At 33.5% G+C, this 23,535-nt stretch overlaps 1 protein-coding gene across 1 annotated transcript; it reads right to left on the minus strand.

Annotated features, from left to right (window-relative positions):
- Positions 1-11,714: 11,714 nt before the first annotated feature.
- Positions 11,715-19,773, minus strand: LOC107961624 (phosphoinositide phosphatase SAC3). The gene is made up of 16 exons (XM_016897676.2): positions 18,981-19,773; positions 18,603-18,807; positions 18,343-18,508; positions 17,999-18,221; positions 17,812-17,888; positions 17,460-17,647; positions 17,265-17,362; positions 16,883-17,016; positions 16,598-16,726; positions 15,895-16,258; positions 15,287-15,408; positions 14,899-15,009; positions 13,970-14,158; positions 13,435-13,611; positions 12,900-13,005; positions 11,715-12,457 (listed from the first exon to the last, which is right to left on the minus strand). The coding sequence occupies exons 1-16, from the start codon at positions 19,092-19,094 to the stop codon at positions 12,377-12,379; spliced, it is 2,484 nt and encodes an 827-aa protein (XP_016753165.1). The 5' UTR covers positions 19,095-19,773; the 3' UTR covers positions 11,715-12,376.
- Between the last annotated feature and the right edge of the window lie 3,762 nt (positions 19,774-23,535).

The raw sequence follows: 23,535 nt of genomic DNA on the forward strand, positions 1-23,535 counted from the left end.
ATGGATACCATAAGATAAAATAGTATCATATTGGTTAAATGGATTTAACTGAAAGAGATAAAGGATATCCTATGAAGGTAACACACTAATGACAAGTTCATTAGACGAATAAGATTATAAGTTACTTTCGTAATGGTATAAAATAAGGGAGAGCCTAGTCATGATACTTTTAGTGGACTAACTCCATGACCAAATAATGTTGTAATTAATAGGTGAAGAATCAAATTTTATTATAAATTATTTGAGTCATGATTATATATGCTCAACCGATCCATCCACTAGCTTAACACAACCATTTATGAATTACATTTGAAACCGATATATTAAATGAATGAAAACTATGAAAAGAGAAATAGATGCAAGTATCCCTATCCGCGGTGAATGTAGTTTCTCGCAAAGGACAATAGATTGTTGGAAAAAATATATTTTTGGAATCTTTGAGTGATATTCTCGATTGGTAAAGGTGGAGATTTGAATTATAAAATTATGGTTTTATATTCTACCCTAAGTGACCTTTACAACGATATATCATATGCTCAAAATGGTTGAGTGGTGAATGAGAAATTGATGCTCAAAGTAAGCCAATTATAAATTATGTTGAGGAAAATGGAAAGCTTAGTTCCACATTAGTTAGATATCAAGTGTGGAATATGTTATATATATGAACCAACTAGGTAGTTATTGACCGACTAATCTAATGCTCTCCCTCGCGTACAGGGGTGCAAATCCAAACCCGCCGGGGTTGGGGGTGCACCCGCACGACGTGGACGACACGAACTTTTTGGACCAGTCAGGCCCTTTTAGGCTTACGAATATTTTAGCCCAATACGTAATTTTATTTTTCCTCAGCAGAGCTTATCTGTTCAAGTTCTATTTGGAATTAAAAGGACAAATATTAAATTAAGTTTAATGGCTCCTTTAATTCAGACGTTAATTTGGGTTTTTAATGGCTCCTTAATTCACCGACGTTAATGGCTCCATTAGTAAAAAGAATTCCAAAAGTTCTTTCATTTTGAATATTTTAGTTAAACTGAAATAATCTACAAGAGAAAAACACATTGAAATTTTCTCTATGTTTCCTACAAAAATTTTGAAATCTTTTCCCTACATAATTTGAACCTATTTTCGGTGATAAAAGAAAGCTAGGCTACAGTTCGTTGATCACTGCAGCTATGCTACTCATGTAACACCCCAAACCCGGCCTAGGAGTTTAGACTGAATTCGTAATGTTACATTGATCACCTAAGTGATCGTGAGAGAATGTTACAAATCAAGGCGTTCAAAATTTTATTTCTGAAATTGTTTATCCCGAAGCAAGTCTAAAAAGTTTAATAATTTAAACTCCATCAGTAAGTTTAACAGTATAAAATGTATGAATGAAAACTTAAAACAAAATTTGCACCACAGTATTATAAAACTTTACCGTTCAACAAAAAACCCGAATAGCAATTTAAAAACTGAAATAAAACTTATAGCTCGTTTCTCCAAAACTGTCTGAAACCTCCGCATACTGAGCCCATCAACAGAATCTAGAACTGTACCTAAAAGGGCAAATAGAAGAGAAGGTGAGCAACTCAAGCTCATTGTAAGATCAAAGCCAACTACTACAGAATCAAAAACAGAGAATCCAGAAAGCAATTCAGAAGCAGAACATACTTACTGAACTATACAGAACAGTTGGTACATTCTAAATGGACGTACTGGAAGCTAACCGTATTTAGCACATATTTAAACACACTCAATCACACAGTCGCTATAACGGGTCAGCCAGACAGTCGCAATCAGAGTACATAGAATCAGAAATGCTTCTTGGTCAAACAGTATAACAGTCAGTCGCATTCACAAACAATCGATAAAATGCATATGAGTGCAATTAAGTTAAAGGAACCCACCCATCCAGCCAACACATCTCTCTGTCCCCCATCACACATCAATAGAGCTGTAAGCTCATCCAACCAATCACTCCATGTGGGCATATAATCAACCCATCCAGCCAACCCTACACTTCATATGATGTCATCCCGGGTTACCCAGTAATGATAGACATCAACATTGTCCTCGACCCTCGGGGAATTGGGACTGCCCACGACCCTCTAGGTAGGGGCTATCAGTAAGCTGTATAGTGCCATGCAAAAGTCCGCGGTAGAAACATGCAGTATGATCTGCCAGATCAAATATATTATGCAGAAAAGCTAGCGTATAAGCTGTACTATGCAATACAGTAAACTGCGGTATAAAAGTGCAGTATAACTGCCAGACCAGATAGTGGTACGTAGCGTAGCTAACGTACATGCAGTACAGTGCAATGTGGCAATCTGCTATACCGTTTTCAATAATGTCCATGACCCTCAGGGTATTGGGACCACTCATGACCTTTTGGGAATTAGGGGTTATCAGTATAACCAGCAGAACAACTGCCAGTTCAGATCAGACTCCTTTCTCTTCACAACCCCGCCCAAAATAGTTTATGCATATGTATGTATGGATGCAGTCAGATGTACACAACCAGAATACCAGCCTCAGATAATTAATCAGAAGCAAACATTCAACCAGTGAATCGGGTTCAGAATCAAACATGTCACATACCCAATCACAAAGAGCACATTATTCAAACTCAGATTAGAGTCGTAAATACCTTCACTGGAGCTTAACCAAGGGTTAGATCATACAGAGCAGCAATTACCAGTAACTTTGACCTAACAACAATATTTGGCGAGTTAAGGCCACACGCTTGTGTGCTCCGGCCGTATGGAGCAATCCAGGCCGTGTGGGGGTCCAAACGCCCATGTGAAGAGTAGCACACAGCCATTTGGGAGAGGTACATGCTCGTGTGGTATAGGGACATCACCGTGTTGATAAGTCGTGTAACTCACTATCAAAAATCTCTAAAACAAGGTGCAGGGAAGACACGACCGTCTGAGGGTCTCACACGTCCGTGTGCTCCGAAGCACACTCCCATGTGGAATCTCCAATCCTCAAATCAGCCACACGGCCGTGTGGCCAAGCCGTGTGATTCCAAATCTCAAACCCCTAATTCCCAAACTCACATGCTTGTGTGCCCAAGGGACATGGCCGTGTGAATTCTGACAAAATCCTCAAATCGGCCACATGGCCATGTGACCAGGCCGTGTGGCACATAATATAGCCTAGAAACCCTAGTTCCCAAATCCACATAGTCGTGTGCCATGGCACACGCCTGTGTGGCCGCTGGAAGGGTCACAAAACCACTCCAAATCAGCCCTAAAAACACTATTTTTTCTATCCAAATCGTCCCCAACCTAAGCAGTATCAAAAGTACAACCAAAAAGGGAGTAATCCCCTCGTTACTAGCGTCTAGAACTCAAATTCAATGGGTTAACGTGTCCTTACAAAAAGCTAAATCAATTACATTGCAATAAAAAAAAGTAAATTTGACACAGTTGAATCCCACACCTGATTGAACGACGAAGAAGACAGCAGAAGTGCGACAACCTGGAATCCGTAGGAAAATCGATTCAAAAGAAGAGAGAATGCATACATTCAAAGTCCAAGTAAAAAAACAAAAAGGAAAACCCCAACAGAAGAGAAACTAATGTGGAAAAGAAAAATAATAATATTCCAATAAAATAAAATAAATTATAATAAATTATTTATTAACTAACTAAAAATAAAAAAAATAAAAAGACTCTTAAAATACGTACACAACGCCTCGAATCCAGAACCATGAAGCTTACTAACACTCACTTAACCACCAGAGCAGTAGGCCCATTCTGACACTAAATTGCCCAGCTAAACACATATGTGCAACCTCCTCACTGTCCCTACACTCAAAACCCAGAACTTCTAGGCTCGAAATTCAGGGCATTACAACTGTCGTGCTCATCTCATTGTATCATGGGAGACAATCAACTAACATTTCTCCAGCACCAAAACAGAGGCCAAATCTATCTTAAATAAAATGTGAAAACAGGCCTCAACGACCAGTCAGATTTTTGCCTACCTACAAGTACACAATTTCGATCCAATTTTATTTCTAATTTCTATTTTTTAGATTTTATATATATATCTATATTGTTCTGGTTCGATCTTGTGATTTAAATTAATATTTTACATTACTGTTTATTTCATTAACGTATTTTCAACAATCTTAAGACAAAATCTTTACCACTTTCTAATCTAAGATGAACAGGACATTAAGGTGAAATTGTATTCTGCTTGTAAACATAAATCAATTGAACAATTCTATTTCAGGACTTTATTCCTCCCGTTCAAACGAATTTGTTCAATTTTTTGTTTCCAAACAAAAATTAATTGAACAATTCTATTCCTTCCATTCAACAAAATTTTCTTGGTTTCTATTGTTAATAGTAATCATTTGAGAGTAACAATTTTGTTACTAGAAATTGGTTATTGATTTTGTTTCAGAATTTTTAGTTCCTAACTAAATTCTGCCATTTAATAGAATCGAAGGGTAGTATAAACTTGAAATTTAATTTTCTATTTATTATTATTACTAATTTTGGTTCCGTATCTGAAATCTTAATATAAAAAATGGAAACTCCCACCAATTCACCCAATTCATGATTTGAAGCGTTGGTTCCAACTCAGGCTTCGAATCAAAATTCAATGTTGTTGATGGTTGTAAGCCACAACAAGAAGCCTGCAAAATTCTCCGGATAGAATTTCAAGACATGGCAACAAAAGATGTTATTCTATTTGAACATGTTGAACTTGGCCAAATTTTTGAAGGATAACCCTCCTACTGTTAAAGAGGGTGAGGTAGATGATGTTACTGCCTTCATTGCTGTTGAAGCTTCGGAGCATTCCGATTTCCTATGCCAAAATTACATCCTGAATGGGTTGTTGGATGCACTATACAAAGTATACAGTGTCAAGAAAATAGCTAAGGAATTATGGACATCATTGGACCATAAATACAAAACCGAAGATGCTAGAGCGAAAAAGTTTTTAGTTGCCAAATTCTTGAATTTTGTAATGGTTGATTCTAAACTAGTTGTAAATCAAGTACAGGAACTTCAACTGATCATTCACGGAATTCTTGCTAAAGGGATGGTCATAAGTGAATCCTTCCAAATGGCAGCCATTATTGAGAAGTACCTCCTACTTGGAATGACTTCAAGAACTACCTAAAACACAAAAGAAAGGAAATTCTAGTGGAAGACCTGATTGTCAAACTTTGAATTGAAAAGACCAATAGACATACTGGCAAAAAACTCAACAAATCATCAAATGTCAATGGTGCTAAGACAAACGTGGTAGAAGTTAAGAAGGACTTCAAGAAAGGAAAATAACCTCAGAATGGGTCTAAACTAGGACCAAAATGTGGCGTTTCCAAGAAGTAAAAATTTCAAGGGAAATGCTCCTATTGCAATAAGATGGGGCACAAGTCATCTGACTGTAGGCTTCCAAAAAAAGTCAGAGCTAATGAGGCCAATGTTGTGGAAGAAATTTCCAAGGAAGTGTCTAATATGGACTTATGTGCTATGATTTCTAAAGTCAACATGGTTGACTCAAATTCAAGAGAATTGGTGGCTTGATACTGGTGCTACACGTCATATTTGCTACGACAAAGACTCCTTTTTCTAAATTGGTGCCTTGTGACAAAGGGGAGAAACTCTATATGGGCAATGTCATGACTTTGAAGATCAAGGGAAGGGTATTGTGGTCTTGAAGATGACTTCTGGAAAAGAACTCAGGCTTCAAAATGTGTTATATATGCCTAACATACGGAAGAACATTGTTTCTAGGACACTCCTAAGTGTACACCGCTTTAGGATGGTGTTTGAATCCCAGAAGATAATTTTTTCTAAAGGGGGAATGTTTGTGGGAAGGGGATATGTATTAAATGACATATGGAAACTTAATGCAATCTCTGTAAAAACAAAGACAATGAATAAGAATGTCGTTTCTTCTTCTGTTTATATGCTTGAGTCATTTAATTTATGGCATGGAAGGCTCAGATATGTTAATTATGATACTTTACGTAGATTAATTAATTTAGAGCACATTCATTCATTTCACATTAAGTATAATAACAAATGTGAAACTTGTGTTGAGGCAAAATTAACAAAGTCTTCATTTCAAACTGTTGAAAGAAGTACAGAACCACTTGGTCTAATACATAGCGATGTTTGTGACTTAAAGTTTCTTCAAACTAGAGGAGGGAATAAATATTTTATTACCTTCATTGATGATAACATAAGATATTTCTATGTATATTTGCTAAAGAGTAAAGACTAAGTTATAAAGAAATTTATTCTCTATAAATAGGAAGTTGAAACACAACTTAATAAAAAGATCAAAATGGTGAGAAGTAATCGTGGTGGTGAATATGTTGAACCATTTGGTGAATATTGTGCATAACATGGTATTATTCATGAAGTGACATCATCATACTCTCTTCAATCAAATAGAGTAGACAAGTAGAAAAATCAAACTCTAAAGAAAATGATGAACACATTGCTTGGAAGCTCTGGGTTATCATAGAACATGTAGGGGGAAGCTATTCTATCAACTAATTACCTTTTAAATAAGGTTCCTCGCAAGAAAAGAGACAAGATACCATATGACTTATGAAAAGCTAGAAAACCTTTCTACAACTACTTGAAAGTGTGGGGGTGTTTTGCGAAGGTAATGGCTCCGTTACCAAAGCAAATGAAAATAGGTCCTAAAACGGTGGATTGTATTTTCATTGGCTATGTAGATCATAGCAATACATATCTATTTCTTGTGTATGAATCAAAGAATCCTGACATTCAAAAGAATACTATCTTGGAATCAAAGAATGTCTCATTCTTTGAAAATATCTTCCCTTGTAAAACTAGGGAAGTTTATTCAAGTTCAAAGAAACAAACTTCAAAGACTATAGATGAAAATAGTTAAGACATTCAATAAGAGGTTGAAACTAAGATAGAGCCAAGAATGAGTAAACTAACAAAGGTGGAAAAATCTTTTGGATCAAATTTTCTAGAGGTTGAAACTCAAACATAAAATGATGTTATACGGTCATTCGAAAGCACTTTATGGAAAGATGTTATTAAAAGTGAAATTGACTCCATCATGCAAAATTATACGTGGGAATTAGTGGATCTTCCTCTAGAAATTAAACCATTAAATTCTAAGTAGATTTTCAAACGAAAAATGAAAGCAAATGGAACAATTGATAAGTACAAGGCCAGATTGGTTGTAAAAGGTTATAGACAAAAGGAAGGCCTTAACTACTTTGATACTTTTTCTCCAATATCCAGGATAACTTCTATAAGGATGATACTTGCAATTGTCACTTTATCTAGAAGTACATCAAATGGGTGTTAAAACAGCTTTCCTAAATGGAAATCTTGATGAAGAGATTTACATGGAACAACCTGAGGGTCATGTAGTTCCAGGACAAGAAAGGAAAATCTATAAATTGGTAAAGTCTTTGTATGGGCTTAAGCAAGCACCAAAGCAATGGCATGAAAAGTTCAGTAATGTCATGATGATAAATGGCTTCAAGATTAATGAGTATAACAAATGTGTGTATGTCAAAACTACCGAAATTGGATATATAATCATATGCTTATATGTTAATGACATACTCATTGTTGGAAGTAACAATGAAATGGTAAAACATACCAAAGACATGTTAAATTCAAGATTTGACATGAAAGATATGGGACTAGCTAATGTGATTTTGGGCATCCAAATCAAGAGGTCATCTAAAGGTCTCATATTAACTCAGTCACACTATGTGGACAAGATTCTTGAGAAATTTAGCAAGGATGATTCTGGTATAGCCAGAACTTACAGGCCAGCATCTGTCCAAAAATAAAGGTGAAAGTGTTGACCAAGTGGAATATACAAGGGTCATAGGCAGTCTAATGTACCTTATAAGCTGAAACTAGATATTGCTTTCACTATGAGTAGTTTAAGAAAATTCACAAACAATCCAGGGGAAAACCATTAGAAAGTAATTGTGAGGGTACTAAGGTATCTCAAATATACTTAAGACTACGGACTACAGTATTCCACAGATCCTGCTGTTTTAAAAGGATTCTCCGATGCCAGTTGGATATCTGATATTCAAGATACTAAAGGCACAAGTGGATATGTTTTACATTTGGAGGAGGGGTTGTGTCATGGAAATCCTCAAGATAAACAATTATAACCAAATCCACAATGGAATTTGAGTTTTTAGCTCTAGACAAATCTGGAGAAGAAGCTGAATGGCTTCGAAACTTCTTGGAGGATATTCCTAACTGGTCAAAGTATGTGCCCACAATATGCATATATTGTGATAACCAAGAAACAATTGGTAGATCATAGAACATAATGTATAATGGTAAGTAAGTTGTCGACACAATACCGTTAGACAACTGATCTCAAATGAAGTTATATCTAGTGATTTTGTAAAATCAAAAGATAACATTGTAAATCCACTAACTAAAGGCTTAAATTGAGATCAGGTTGATAAAACATCGAAAGGAATAGGACTAAAGCCCATGAAAATTAAAGGCGCTATGTGAAGGAAAATCCAACCTAGTTGACTGAAGATCCCAAAATCTAGGTTCAAAGGGACAACCTACTTGCATAAACCTTATGAGGTCACTGTAAAAGTAGGATAGGTTAAGTAATGGTTTTAATGACCATTGTGTGTTTTGGTGAGTCGAGCAATATAAGTCACCTATGTAAGAGTGAAGTGGGGTCGCTTCGAGGAGACTAATAGAGCATAGTTCTCTCAAACTCTTGCAAAACTAGGAGATGTTCACGGTCATATGAACATACCCATGAGAACTAAAACCTTGTCGTAGAGGTAGTTGTGTGAGGTATATTATCGTTTACACAAACAGCAGAACAGTTCAAGGACATCACGTCTACTGGTCAGCTAGTAGAGTAAATATACTTTCTCAATGGAAGGTTTAAGGGTCGATGCCTACCTATCCTATGCAACTATTGATTGTAGATTTTGTCACCACATTGGGGAAATGTTTTTCGTTAAAACTAACAATTTCATTCATGTGGGGGATTGTTAGAAAAAAATAGATTTTTAGAAGCTTTGAGGCATGTTCTTGATTGGTAAAGATGGAGATTTGAACAATAAAATTATAGTTTTATATTCTACCCCATAAGACATTTACAACAGTATATCATATGCTAAAAATGGTTGAGTGATGAATGAGAAATTGATGCTCAAAATAAGCCACTTGTGAATTATGATAAGGAAAATGGAAAGCTTAGTTCCACATTAGTTAAATATCAAGTGCGGAATATGTTTATATATATGAACCAACTTGGTGGTTATTGAATGACTAAGCTAATGCTCTCCCTTGTGTGTAGGAGGGTGCAAATCCAAACCCACCAGGGTTGGGGGCGCAACCGCACGACGTGGGCGACACTAAATGTCCGGACCGATCAAGCCCTTCTAGGCTTGCAGATATTTTAGCCCAATACGTAATTTTATTTTTTCTCAGCAGAGCTTATCTCTTCAAATTCTGTTTGGAATTAAAAGGACAAATATTAAATTGAGTTTAATGGCTCCTTTAATTAAGAATTCAATATGGGTTTTTAATGGCTCCTTAATTCACGAACGTTCATGGCTCCATTAGTAAAAAAATTTCCAAAAGTTCTTTCATTTTGAATATTTTATTTAAATCGAAATAATCTGCAGGAGAAATACACATTGAATTTTTCTCTATATTTCCTGCAAAAATTTTGAGATCTTTTTCTTGCATATTTCGAACCTATTTTCGGTAATAGAAGAAAGCTAGGCTACAATTCGTTGATCATTGTAGCCGTGCTACTGTTGTGCTCATCTCATTGTTGTATCCTTGGAGACAATCGACCGACGTTCGTCTAACTCCAAAGGAGCAGTTGAATCTATCTTAAGGAAAATGTGAAAACAAGCCTCAACTACCAATCGGATTTCTACCTACCTACGAGTACACAATTCCGATCCAATTTTATGTCCAATTTCTGTTTTTCAGATTTTATATATATATTGTTCTGGTTTGATCTTGTGATTTAAATCAATATTTTATATTACTGTTTATTTCATTAATGTATTTTTAACATAGATAACTTAGGAATTAATTTAATTTTTTTGAATTACTATTTAATTGATTGTAATTAAATAATGATGTTTAAAGTGAAAATTAATTTAAGTAGTCATCGTACTTTTATAGAAGAAGAAAATTAAATTTATTTATTCATAAATTTTTAAGTATAGTAAAGTCGTTATGATTTTAACGGAATTAGAATTGGATTGAGAAAATTATTTTATTTTATTTTTATTTTAATTAATTCAATAAATGAATTTTGAGAATAGAAAATTAATTATTGAATTGAATAAATTATATAAATTTATTTAAAAATCAAATAACACAAATAATTATATCCAATGTATTAAATGCCCAAAGTAAACCCATTCATATGATTAAAACATGAACTTATTGTGTGGCTTTTCCACAAAACAAATTAAAAAAATTAAAAAATATATTAGAAAAATACAAAACAAACTTTATATTTTGTAAATGTCAAAACAGGAAATTAGTTGAACTCCATTACTCCAATTAAAATTTTCTGTTCTTCATTTCATTATCATTAGTATGCATCTAATTCTCGTCAACATTATTCTTATTTATTTCAAATGAGATTAATTTTTCGTTTTCTTTCTTGTTACTAAATTCAAAATCGGGCAACGTCAACTGCCATCATTGATCACCACTCTACAAAGACCAATTTTACCAAAATGAATCCCGATTTTCCTAAAATTTTAAACTTTCTTCCTCTGGTTTTCACTTTCGATTATTGGGTTGGCCTAAAATTGAAGTGTGTTACTCGTCTCCTTCTCACCATTTAGATTCATCAAAAACTGACTCTAAAGTCCAGAAGAAAAGGAACTATTTACAATTTAAACTATTGTTTTATTTTAAATTTTGTATATATTGCATGCAGCATTATTATTATTAGTTTCAAAGATTAGATTAATTATTTATTGTATGTCATTTATAAATATACAAGCGATTTAAATATATAATTTATCATACATACGTGTGTAATAAAATTTCTAATGTTATATTTAAAAGGAGAATGGATTTTTTTTTTATGCATAAAAACTAGGTAAGTAAAAGGCTGAATGAAAGAAAGTGAATTAAGATTATATTTTAGTTTTTTATTTTCACGTTTTTCTTTTTCTTAAAAATAATTAAATACTAATATAATTACATAATCAACGTACATGTCAAATATTAGATATGATCCCGCACGTCATGTTCTTTTTTGCAATAAAATAACACGAAATTCACCACTTATTAATCTATTATAGATAAGCCTAAATAAACCATAAAAACTTTAATTGAAATGCAGTATGACAGTGAGGAGAGTGATGTTGGTAGGGAGGCAGGGTGGGGTTTGATTGAAACTTATGAGAAATGTTCTATTTGACCTTGCTGAGTATTGTGGAGGCAATATTCAACTATTGCAACCATTTATTTAATTTTTTAATTCAAAATTAAAATTAGGTGATATCATGCAATTAAACAGTTAATCATGAAAGAGACAAGAATCGATCTTCTACTTGTTCCAGCAGCAGATGATATGGAATGAACATTTGAACTTTAAAAAGAAGAGCTGCAAAGGGTGAGAAATTTAAAGGCTAAGCCACTGCCTAGAAGATGTAGATGGTTTTCCAACCAAAACCATACCATCAAAACAAAGATGGTTTTCAAAAACAATAATAATATCAAAAATATATATATATAGTTCTTATATATATGGAAACAAACCCCAGGAGGCCGAAAAGTTAAAAAAGCTCTAGAACTTAGCAGCTCGCCACGAAAACATCAGTCCTATAACTGGTTCTTTCCCCCACCACCCCACGGATTACATTTTAAATGCAACGTCGGTTTCATTATCATGTATTCCGTCTTTGGCCATGGATGAACTTAGAAAGGAAATAAAGAATCAAAGACCTTAAAACTCGGAACTGGAGCTCTTCGAAAAGCAAAAGAAAAATATTTACAAGATTGACTGAACTGAACTGAACTGAAACTGAAGCCCTATTACGTCCGTTTGCCGATAAAATGAATTAAAGAGGGATATGATGAGCTCCCGAAAGAATTTGTTTTTAACTCTTGACTATGTACTCTTTTTCTAGTAGGAGTATTAGTTTCTGGTTTGAGGGTTTTCTTTTTTCAAGGAATGAATGGTAGTCATACATGGGGGGATTGGACTGGACCGGATCAGACTGCATGGGAGGTTATCTTACATAGGAGGGCTACTACAACAACTGCTTGCTTCTGCTTCTCCTTTTGACTCAATGCCTTGCATCACTGCGGCAGCTTGACTCGCTGGAGTCATGGATGTCTATGTCACTGACTTGAGGAAAACGAGCAAAACTTTAATGGGAAAGCATCTGTCCATAGTTAACCCACTGCACAAAACTCTGGGGGAATTCCTCCGTTCCTGTCTGCTGCATTCCCTATATAAATATATAACAAGGGTTAGGCATTACCACAGCTGCAATTTCCAGTTTTTGAAGAGATAAAAGAGTAAACTGCTTCTCAATCCCAGGTCTTAACATGTTTTTCTATTCACTAATAATTTGATATTATGATACACTACATAAATGGCGTACATAGAAGAAAGAAGGCTGGACTTACTCTCAAAGAAAAAGATTAAATTTTGTTGAGATTGCTATGAAAGAATCGTATATAATATAACAATAAAATCTATATGGATGTATGTAGTTATGGCAAACAGGGAGATGCCTCGGCATTATGAGATGTACAATGTTATAGTTAGATTGAGTTGATCACAGAACCTTGATTCATATAGTGCATTTTTTATGTGACAAATCCATATAATAATGTAACCATCAAAGTAAGATTCAAGAGCTTTCTACCAGCATTAAAACTACCAACCTTCATACTCGATCCATATTCACTGGTGGATGGGGTTGTTTCTCCCAATATTCCATTGACAACATTCTCTGATGAAAGCCCAGGAGAGCTTGTAAGTAGTGATGACCTGCAGATAATTATGATGATGTCTGAAACGTGGTTTCCTCTCATAGGTCATGCAAAATTTATCCTGTAGTTCTATAGTAATTATGAACTATATCCTTTTCTTCCATGTACAGCCTTATAAAACAAGTTGTTAAAGAGAAGTGCCCTTTTTGTGTGCAAGCATTGGTCTCAGGGAACATTACACTACTATTTCAAGATTCAAATTTTGGTAGTTAAGAGACTGGTATTAAGGCCTATCTGGAATTAAGGCCTATCTGGAATGGAAACTCTGCTGTGGGATTGGGGGGCAACAGGTTCAGTTCCTAATAACATATATCATTTGATTTTTCAATTTAGTAGCTCTTTTTATTTAATCTGAACAACAAATGCTACTGCAGCATTAAAGGTTGAGTTTTGGAGCATCCATGAAATACAGAATGGGAAAATGTACCTCTCAAATGGTTCATCCTCACAAGAATTTCCTGAGGATGAAAGCCAGTCTAGGTCAACAAAGTTAGAGCAATTAACTCCATCCCCATGTTCAGAAAAGAAAATTTGGCCAGTTTCAAGATAGCGATCTCTTTGCACATCTCCAAATAGCTGTCTTCGAGGCATAGAGGGTGTATACCTGCGCAAAGAATTTGAAAATATGTGTGTCAATCAAGAAATTTAATGGGACAACCATCTATAGGACATGCTACAGGTGATCCATTAATTACAGTAAACCACAACACATGCAGATCCAACAGCTGATTCATGCAGCAATACTTAAACAAATCTTAGAAGTTATGAAAGCATTGATACAACAGATTATGTCAGCAAACCATATAGATTAAAGGTTGAAGGATCAATACAAATGAAACACAGCAGAATCAATACATATCCCAGCAGTTTATGGAGAATAGAAAGTTGTGGCCATCAATTAGAAACCAAGGAAATTTCAAAGTAAATGACATGCAACAAAGGAAATTGGAAAGTGCTGGAACCTTGAACACGAGATATCACTTTCACAAGTTGATATCTCAGGTGATGACTCTGAAAGGCCATTACTTCCTTGTGACCGGTCGGGTAAAGTTGAATTGGTAAATTTCTCCTGCTTATCTTTTATGGCTGGCATAGGTGATATACTTTGACGAAGAATGTTTCCATCAGAAAATGATCTTTTGAAAAATGACCTGAAAATTAAGGATAGAAAGTAAAGTGATACACAGCAATAATCAGATGACTAAACACAAAGTCAAGAAGAAAATGAAATGCAAGTAACCTCATTTCCATACATTACCTACGTATTAATTCATTACATCAGATCAAGGATAAAACTGTGAAAAAGTGTCATTTATTTACTTTTCATTTTGTGAATTGGAGACCATCTGACCAAGAAACAGAGAATGCATCCTGGGGACAACAGCACTACCAAAACATCTGAGTACCAAGACTCAATTTTTATTTTTATTTTTGAGAGGACTTTTCTTTTTTTTTTTTTTTGAAAAATTAAACTTTAAGTAGAAATCTTAATAGGCATGTAAAACCAACTAAATATAACCCCCTACCGAGCCTTTGAAGAAGAAAAACTCCTACAGGAATAATAAATTATATATTTAACTTCATAGGGGAAAAAACATGAAACACACCAAGCCAACACCAAAAGGCTTATGATGAAATATCTATACTAGATGCCATCATATAACTGTTTGTTTTTCTCTGAAGTCCCAATGGCCCAGTCATAGCGGCTTTCAGTCACAACACAAAACCCATAACCAGAATTTCCTAATTAATGAGAAAGTTAAGCATTCAAAACTAGAACTTGCAGGAAGCATGTTCACAGAGACGTTGTTCCGAAAAACAAATGGAGGACATTTGTAGTCACTACTTTATGGCTCAGGCATGAAACTTAAGGTTTTAATTAGAAAGCTACCTTCCATCTTCATCCACAGTGGTTTCCCCATTTCTTCCCCTATAATGTTGATCTGAACCCAATTCCCAAAGAGCAGGTTTACCAGGCCGGGGCTGGAAATGCCCAAGGAATCTGCAGAAAGAATTGCTTAAGATCTTAACAATAGCAAATCTTTCAGAAACGAATTGAAGATAACTACAAGAGAAATCCCAAATTGACTGAACTCCAAATAAAAAATGTGCCTTCTATTCCATTGCAGTAGAATCAAGGATGTATTACCCCAAAAAGGGCCGAAAACTTATATACATCTAAGTTGTAGAACAAGATACTGCAAGACCTCTCAGTATTAAAGTGAGACAGACAACAATTTTTACCCTGGAAGTAATGCAAACACAATACTGAAACTTACACATTAATTGCATCTTGTTTCTCTGCATCCATATATGCATTGCTATAATATCGTTGAAGTGTTCTAAAGAACTCTTGTGACTGGGTTGCTGCTCTCCATTGACCCCTTCTCTCCTGGAATATCTGCATGGTAGAAAAGAAAAGAAAGTTAACTGAGACGACAGTATTTTGGTAGGCAGCAGAAGTACGTTATCAGAATGAGTGTCTTAATTAACAAATATTTCCCTGGTCATCTATTTCTCGAAGTACAGATATTACAATCACAAATTTCTCAAAGGTTAGTTGATTTTTACATTTTGTAGTTTCAAATTTAGTGAAGTCACATTATGCCTACAAAAAGAGAGAGGCATGGGGCATAGAATGCAGTTAAGATTGGATTGACAGGCTGAAAGAGCAGGAGTTTTAAAAGAAATTTTCAACTTTATTTCTATCAAATATTTGTCACAAATGTAGTTCTTGAGTAAAATAATTATTAAAACAGATATTTGGCATTGGCAGCTTCTATTAAAAAGAAAATGCAACCCGAAGATACTAGAGGCTAAAGAAGTACGTTATGTTCCAACTTTGGAAATTCTGCATGGTTGCAAGTAGCATCACAAGTAGGAATACCTTATTGTGAGCTGCAGAACCACCATATTGGTGCGCAAGTGTGTCACCCATTCTCTCATAAAAACCCATTAAATTATCTGCCAAAGGATCATTCAGATCTATCTTTGGAGTATCTTTAATCCCTAAAGCATGAAGCTGGTGTCCAAGAGCAGCCAATCCATATGCATACTGTGCAACATTTGTGCGATCCAGACAGTCTATACAATTGGTCCTAAGTACACCTCTTTGGAATGTTGGAGGCTTGAGAGAATGATTCCCATTAGTAATATTATTATATCCAGAATAGTTCCCCTCCAATCTGTATGCATCCTCATTAACATTGTTGAGATATTTATGGTGTGACATGTCACTATCATCAATATTCCTGTATCATAATTTCAGAACCAAAATGCCATTTTCAGCTTGTTGCAGATAGCAAAAAAAAAATCTTCAATATTTATAACAAGGCATTTATTAAAATTCAACCATATTACATTACACTATAAGATACAAATCCATAATTCATAAAGCCATTTTTTAATGCAAGAATCTAAAATGCAGCAAATTCAAAATTCTAACTTAAGGGATTTTAAAAATTGCAGACTTCTGAACTAAGAGATTTTTTGGGTACCCAGACAACATTCTCTAGTATGTTTTGGATTACAGCCATATTTAAAAAAAATTCATATATAAAACTCGAAGTTGCTGAATGTGGAAAACATACTCAACAGAAGGCCAAGCCATGCACTCCTCAGGTTTCAAGGTAGAAGTCGGCCGACAATAAAAGAAACCTGTTAGCATTAATGCATATGCAGCCACTTTTCCCAAGAGTAGCAAAACATTTGTCGCTTTGCTGGAAGGAACAAATGAAAGTTTATTTCTGTTGGTTAGGAATCAAACTCTAAAAAAAAAATGAACCAATGCTAAAGAGCAAAGAGGAATATAGAGAATGGGAAAGAAAGCAAAATGCGTGTTAGTTTAAGGACCAAATAACAAGCTTATGGCATACCTCCGAGAATATTTGTGTAGATCCCAGTGAAGGAACCTCAACCGATTCTCCTCTGACAAATCTTTATTTATAACATCAATTGCATTTGCAAACTCTTGACGAAGAATCGACTCTCGAGGCTTCTTCTCTTGTGTCTGCTTATAAAAAAAAACAGTAACATACAGAATCTTATCATTAAATCAGTGATATCATAGAGCTACATCAAATTACTCCACTAGCCTGCCCCTTCCCCCCCCCCCCCAAAAAAAAAAAATTGTAGATTTTCTACACGCATTATCTTTAAGAAACATAGCAGTTATGTAATAGTAAAACAAAATAAAAAGACTGGTATGAAGATGACATATAGCCAAAAAGGGATAGTGGGTGATATAATTAAACTTACCTTAATCAAATTTAAAATAATTATAGGGTTGCCATATCTTTTGACAAGATTTTGAAAGTGAAGTCTGGTTGCTTCATAATTTTTGTCCTTCTTTGACACTGGGAAAAGAGAAAACAGGGTTAGTTTTCCTTTTCCTGAACAAAAGAAAATGCCTGCAGTAACACCTGAAGTACTCCAACAATTACAAGCACGTACATATGATATCTGGTTTAAGATTCAATCGTGAGGTTTCTTGTGACCAAAAGAGCGGAATTGAGCCTCGGTTCTGGACAACAGAAGTTATTTCCGCAGGAAGCCCATCAGGGACATCCTCGAAGACAATCTGCTCTGTCTCAACATCATTAGCTACTCTGCCTTTTTCATTTACTCCTCGTTTTAGATACCTACAAAAATAATTGTATGCACATGCAGACAAGCAGTTTCAACCCATAACTATGTTACAGAAAATAACAACGGTATTAAGGATAACCAAGTTAAATTGCATCTCATAGCGCTCTACAATAACAAAACTAAGCTTTTTCCCCTTAATGGGGGACAACTTTCTTACCTGGTACCAGCATAGTGACGGGAGCGTCTTGAAATAAGCGTCAGTTTGAAGTCCCTTCCAGATACAGAAAGTGTGGCCTATATTCATGTAGCCCAATGTCAAACTATGAAGCTAATAATCCATTAATATGCACAACAGGAAATAAAAAATTAGCTAACGATAACTTAAAATGAGGACTGTCCTTAACCTGCTTAAAGAAGCCATACACCAATGCAACTGTCCATAAAGTATTCTGGAGGTGATTGCGTATCCCTCGAGTTAGGAACTCATTCCACACAAACATGGTCTCATAAAGAACCTGACCTGGTTCATTATTACACAAGTTCTTTTGAAGACTAAGCATGACATGGTATGAATAGCTGAAGAAGAAGTCCTTTGTCAGATCAACCGTGCATAAGAGCTTCTTGTATCTAAACAAAAGACAAAACAAGTAATATCGAATTAAAAACTAAATGCAAAATGCACAATAGAAAAGGCACTTTGTTTGAAAAATGGAAACAAAGTGTATTAGCAAACAGAAAAGAAGAAGACCTATTCTCATCCTTAGAGTCAACAATGCTTGAATTAACAGTTGCATTTGGGACAGGAATCATCTCAGTCTTTGAAACCGCATATACGTTATGACCGCGAATTGAGCCAATCTGCCTTCTTTTTGTAATAAGCAGCATATAATAAGGCCCCAAAAATTTAATAAACCCTAAAACATGGAACAATTTTTACGTATTAGATTAACAACATTTGAATAAAATTAATAGTCTCCTAAAACCATAACCTAATTTCAACATCCATACCAACAATGCCATAACAAATTGTAACGAATCTCAATCCACCGGTGGATATATTTCCTTCATGTATCCGCCTCAACAACTCAGAGCATTCACTCTCTGTATACGTGGTAGAGTCTTCCCGAATGTTCAGCTCGGAAGGATCAAGCCGGTCTATCTTTAACACTCTCCAATAAGTTCTACTCTTATCCCTTCCAATCATATAAAAGTTCTGTACACAAACACCAAAATAAAAATAAGTTCAACATCAAAACAAATCTACTTAAGTAAAATTACATCAAAATCAAGTTGATAACAACGAAAATTAAAGATATCACAATGAGCTCAAAGCAAACAAATAAACAATAAAAAAAATTAAAAAACAGAAATGAAAGAAAAAATTACCGATCGAGTTTCGTAGAGTCTGAATTTCTGCATACATGTAGAAGTTTGAGATTGGGAGGAGCTCTCATGATTGTCAATGTTATCGCAGCAATATTTTGCAGCGGAGGATTCCATGGTAAGCTTCTTTTTCCTCACCGTTGTTATTTTTCAATTTCAGGTTCAGATCTCCCCCCCGAGCCCCAGGCTCAGGGAATTTATCAGAAGAGCATGCACTAACGATGGAACTTTCTCGCTATTTACCTTTGGTTTACGTTGAGAGAAAAATCCATACCTCAATACGGAAATTTGCCTTATTCTTGCCAAACCACAATCGGTCCTCCTTTGCAAATAATGGAGCTTGGCTGCTTCAAATACAGCATCTTCTTTTGAAATCGAAAGAAGCAACAAGAAAACGGGAAACTCAGGAGACCTGGCTAAGGACGTTTGACCGACCTTTCCTTAATCCCTAACTCCAATTATCTTCCCCTTCACATCCAAATGTCAAACGCCGAATTTACCCCAAATTCGACATGATTTGTGATCTTTCTCCAATCAGGGCCGTAATTGCAGAGATCGAAAATAAAATTAAACAAGATTGTATTTATATATCATTTTAACATATAAAAACGGGAATCTTATCGTTTTTTCTTCTGTGCAGCGGGCTAAAAATAAAATTGGAAGTTTATAAAAGAAGGGAAGATCGAGATTTAGAGTTTATTTTTATTTTAGATGAAAAGGTAGCTGCTAGGTTAATATTAGTGATGTAGGAGCTGGGTTTCCTTTTTCCTTTTTTTTTTTTTTTAATTTCCTCTTAATCATGATGATGTCGTGTTTAAAACTACATCAAGAAAAGCCTAATTAATTAATTATATTATTTCCCTCTTCCACCCTTGTGCATCCCTCTACTTTTGCTTTCACTCCCTCTACTTCTCACACATTTTAAATTTAGTCTTTTCAGTTTTGATTGCGATTATGTGTATTTTTTAAATCCCATGCATCCAATGTTCAATTTGAAATGTAAACATCTTTATTTTGAATCTTGGTTTTTAACACTAGTTAGTGGTGTGTTTGTACACTACTTAACATTCTCTTTTGTTATTTAATAAATTCTAATACACTACTTACATTCTCTTTTCTTATTTAATAAATTCTAATTTTCTAGAACTTGTTTAACTAGCATTGTAATTCTTATGTCATGTTTAGTAATAGAAAATTATGAATAATATTTTAGAAAAAAGTAATTAAAGTTATCAACAAGTGGTTGGGTGTAATACTAAGGCACATTACACTTTTAAAGGAAAAATTTAAGTTCGAACATTAGAGATGACATTGTTAGAAGGATGGATAGTAATGAATCTTGAATATGAAATATAAAAGTACTTACTCATCTAATTTAAGGGATTTTTTTTTTTACTATCATATCAATTAGACTTCCATTGTTAAATTGAAATAGTTGATTAAATAGTTAAATTTTGAATTTTAAGGAAAATTGATAAATTTCACCCTTAAGTTTTATATTTTTTTGCCACTTTTAAAAAACAATTTGGCCCTCAATCTTGTATAAAAAGTTGAATTTGATGATCAATCTTTTTAAGAGAGTCGAATATTTTTTTAACAAAAATCTTGATTAAAACTTTAAATTTTTAATTTTTAAACATGGAAGCCTGTATAGCAATTCACATGTACTTGATGCTAATTTTTTGAAATTTTACAATTTATTTTTAAAAAATTGAATATGTTTATTGTTTTTAAATTATTTGTTGGACTGTCAAGTACACATAAACTATCATGTGGGCCATCACGCTAACATCGTTAAAAATTTGACATTTTAATTAGTATTTTTGTTAAAAATATAATTTAACTATTTTTAACATTGTTAACGACAAATTAAGCTAAAATAATAAGAAGAACCAAATTGACAAATATTATAAACATTAAAACTAAATTTATCATTATGTCAATTTGTATTATTATTATTTTAACTATTATTATTGAAGAAGTCTAAGAATACAATCACTAATAATATACATCCCATCCATTAAAATAAATATAAACTTAATATAAAATACAACTAAATTATAATCAAAATTTATTCGAAACTAAATTAGAAAAAAATTGTAGAATATTTATACAAACTCAAACTTAAATATTAAATATTTAAAAAATTATCTATGCATAACATTTATACTTAATTATTATAAATTTAATATTTTTTTTATTTTTAAATAATTTTATTATAGATTCTGATTATATTTTTTTATGCAATATAGCTAGAACATCTTCCTATATTAACAACCAAGTTAAAGACTCAATTGGTTAAATTTAATGTTTTATTTGTTTGCAAAATCTTTAAAATTTGATTTATTTTTATCTTCATATGAATATATACAATTTAAAAGTAATTAATCGAATAAAAAAAGAGGTTAATAAAGTAAATAGAAATCTAAAAATGATAATCCATGATAAAGATATTCATATGTTTTCACATATATAGTTTTTACGTCACATTGGAAATGATTGATATAAAATAAAATAAAAAAGGTAAAAAGGGTGGTTAAGGCATGGGGTTACTTTTGGCAAAGCCAGCTTGCTTGCTTTCCATTGGACTTGGAACAATGGTCTGCAGTTGGTGATTTAATCAAATGTGTGACGTGGCTCCATCAGCATTTTTCTATTTTTTAATTACCTTTATGCGTGACGTAACCACCAAAAGCATGTGACTCGGACGCCCTCACTCAGTTCATCTGGACTCTAAAAAGCGTCCTTTTCTATTTGACTTTCCTGCCACCCACCCACCCTGTTGCCTTGTGTTCAAATAATTAAGTCATGGCTTAATTAATTCCACCACAAGTAGTTAAATTTCTAATTGAATTTATAAAATATCGACATTATATCAATTTAATCCTTTTTATTTATCAGTATAGATATCAGTTAGGAATTAAATGTAGAGAATATTTGCATTACATGCACAATGAACAATTTAGATTTAACAGATTAAAAATAAAATAGTATCATTAAAGTTTAAGGCATTTTTCTTTTTTTTAGACTTGTGAGATCCAAGATATTTATGTATGTATTGAAAATTTGATCAATATATTTTTAAGAAAGTTAATAGAAGTCATAATCGATACAATATTGATTCTTAAATATTTAATTAAGATGTTTTGAAGTTTAAAGATCAAAACTACAATTAACCCTAATTTAGTATATTTTTATTTTTTGATTAATAATAATGCAATAAAATGCTGTTCTAACTGTTGATGTTTTGATCCCATAACTGTCAATCTACAGGAAAGATGCAAATTCAAGGCTGCCCGTATTTCGTTATCAACTTAGATGGAAAAATATATGTAGCTATAAATTCACAAGAATCAGAGGTCCGGGTGGCCTAAAGCACCACAGTTCAAATCTTGCTTTTCAATTTGATACTTCAATTAAAGAAACACAAAATCCTTAATTATCTTCTTCTTCCTATAATTATGCACAAAATTATGTTTGGTGTCACATTTTCTCCATTTTCAACGCCTTTTCCCAGATTTTGGATTATTAATGGTTTGGTTCTTTCCATTTTCTACTTCTATTATTACTTCAACTTTTGAATATTATATTTGAAGTTTTTTCTCTTTTAACCCTATTAAAGTTTTAAGGGATTAAAGGAGTAAATACGCTTCTTCAAATATTTTTTTTAGTAGGATTTAAATCTATATTCTTATATGGCATTTATGGATAAGATAAGTACTATTTAATTTAAGTGTTTTTTTTTATCTCAAGAGATAAAACTGAGCAGTAATATCCCAAGTGATATGGATGATTGGAGAAATTCTTAAAAAAAAATTAGATAATTTAGCATGTGCAAAATGGATGGGGTCAATGAATATTTTCAAAGTTTCACATGCCATGATACTGGGTTATAGATTGCTTCAACTGATAAAATTGCTTTTGCACGAGTTTCAGGTGCTGTGCAAAAGTTTCGCGTTCCCAAAGCATTTACGTTATTGCCCATATATAATTTGTTTTTATTAAAATGGATTGAAAAGGAAGTATCATGATTCCAAGGGGCATTGCCTCCTCCCCTTCTCAACCATGGAGGTAATGAGTAATTCAGAATCCCTAAAATAATATTCAATAATTTTAGTTAATTTTATTTGGTTTATTTAAATAATTCTTAAAAATAAAAAAATAATTTAATTAGTTCAATTCATCTCAATTCAATCGTTTATTTTAAACCAATACCTTAATTAATTTTTAGTCTAATCAGTCAACCAAATTCCGAAAATAATGATAACAAAGTTTGCTGGTTAGCCACTATCCAAGCTAGGGAGTACTGGAGTCTAGTGAAATAGATTAAATCGGATTTAGTTTCGTCGAGTCGAATATTTTAATTTTAATTGTAAGTTGATATGAAAAAGTCAAGTGAAGAGGTTAAGGTAAGTAAGTTAGAAAAATTGAAACAAAATTAATTTGATTTTGAAATATATATTTTACTTTTAAAATAGTAAACCTAAACCCAGTCCATCCTACGTAAACCTCAAATATATTATGCAAACCAATTATAATTTATACTTAATACCAAAAT

This window comes from Gossypium hirsutum, chromosome A06, assembly GCF_007990345.1.
Source record: "Gossypium hirsutum isolate 1008001.06 chromosome A06, Gossypium_hirsutum_v2.1, whole genome shotgun sequence".
Classification (NCBI taxonomy): domain Eukaryota; kingdom Viridiplantae; phylum Streptophyta; class Magnoliopsida; order Malvales; family Malvaceae; genus Gossypium; species Gossypium hirsutum.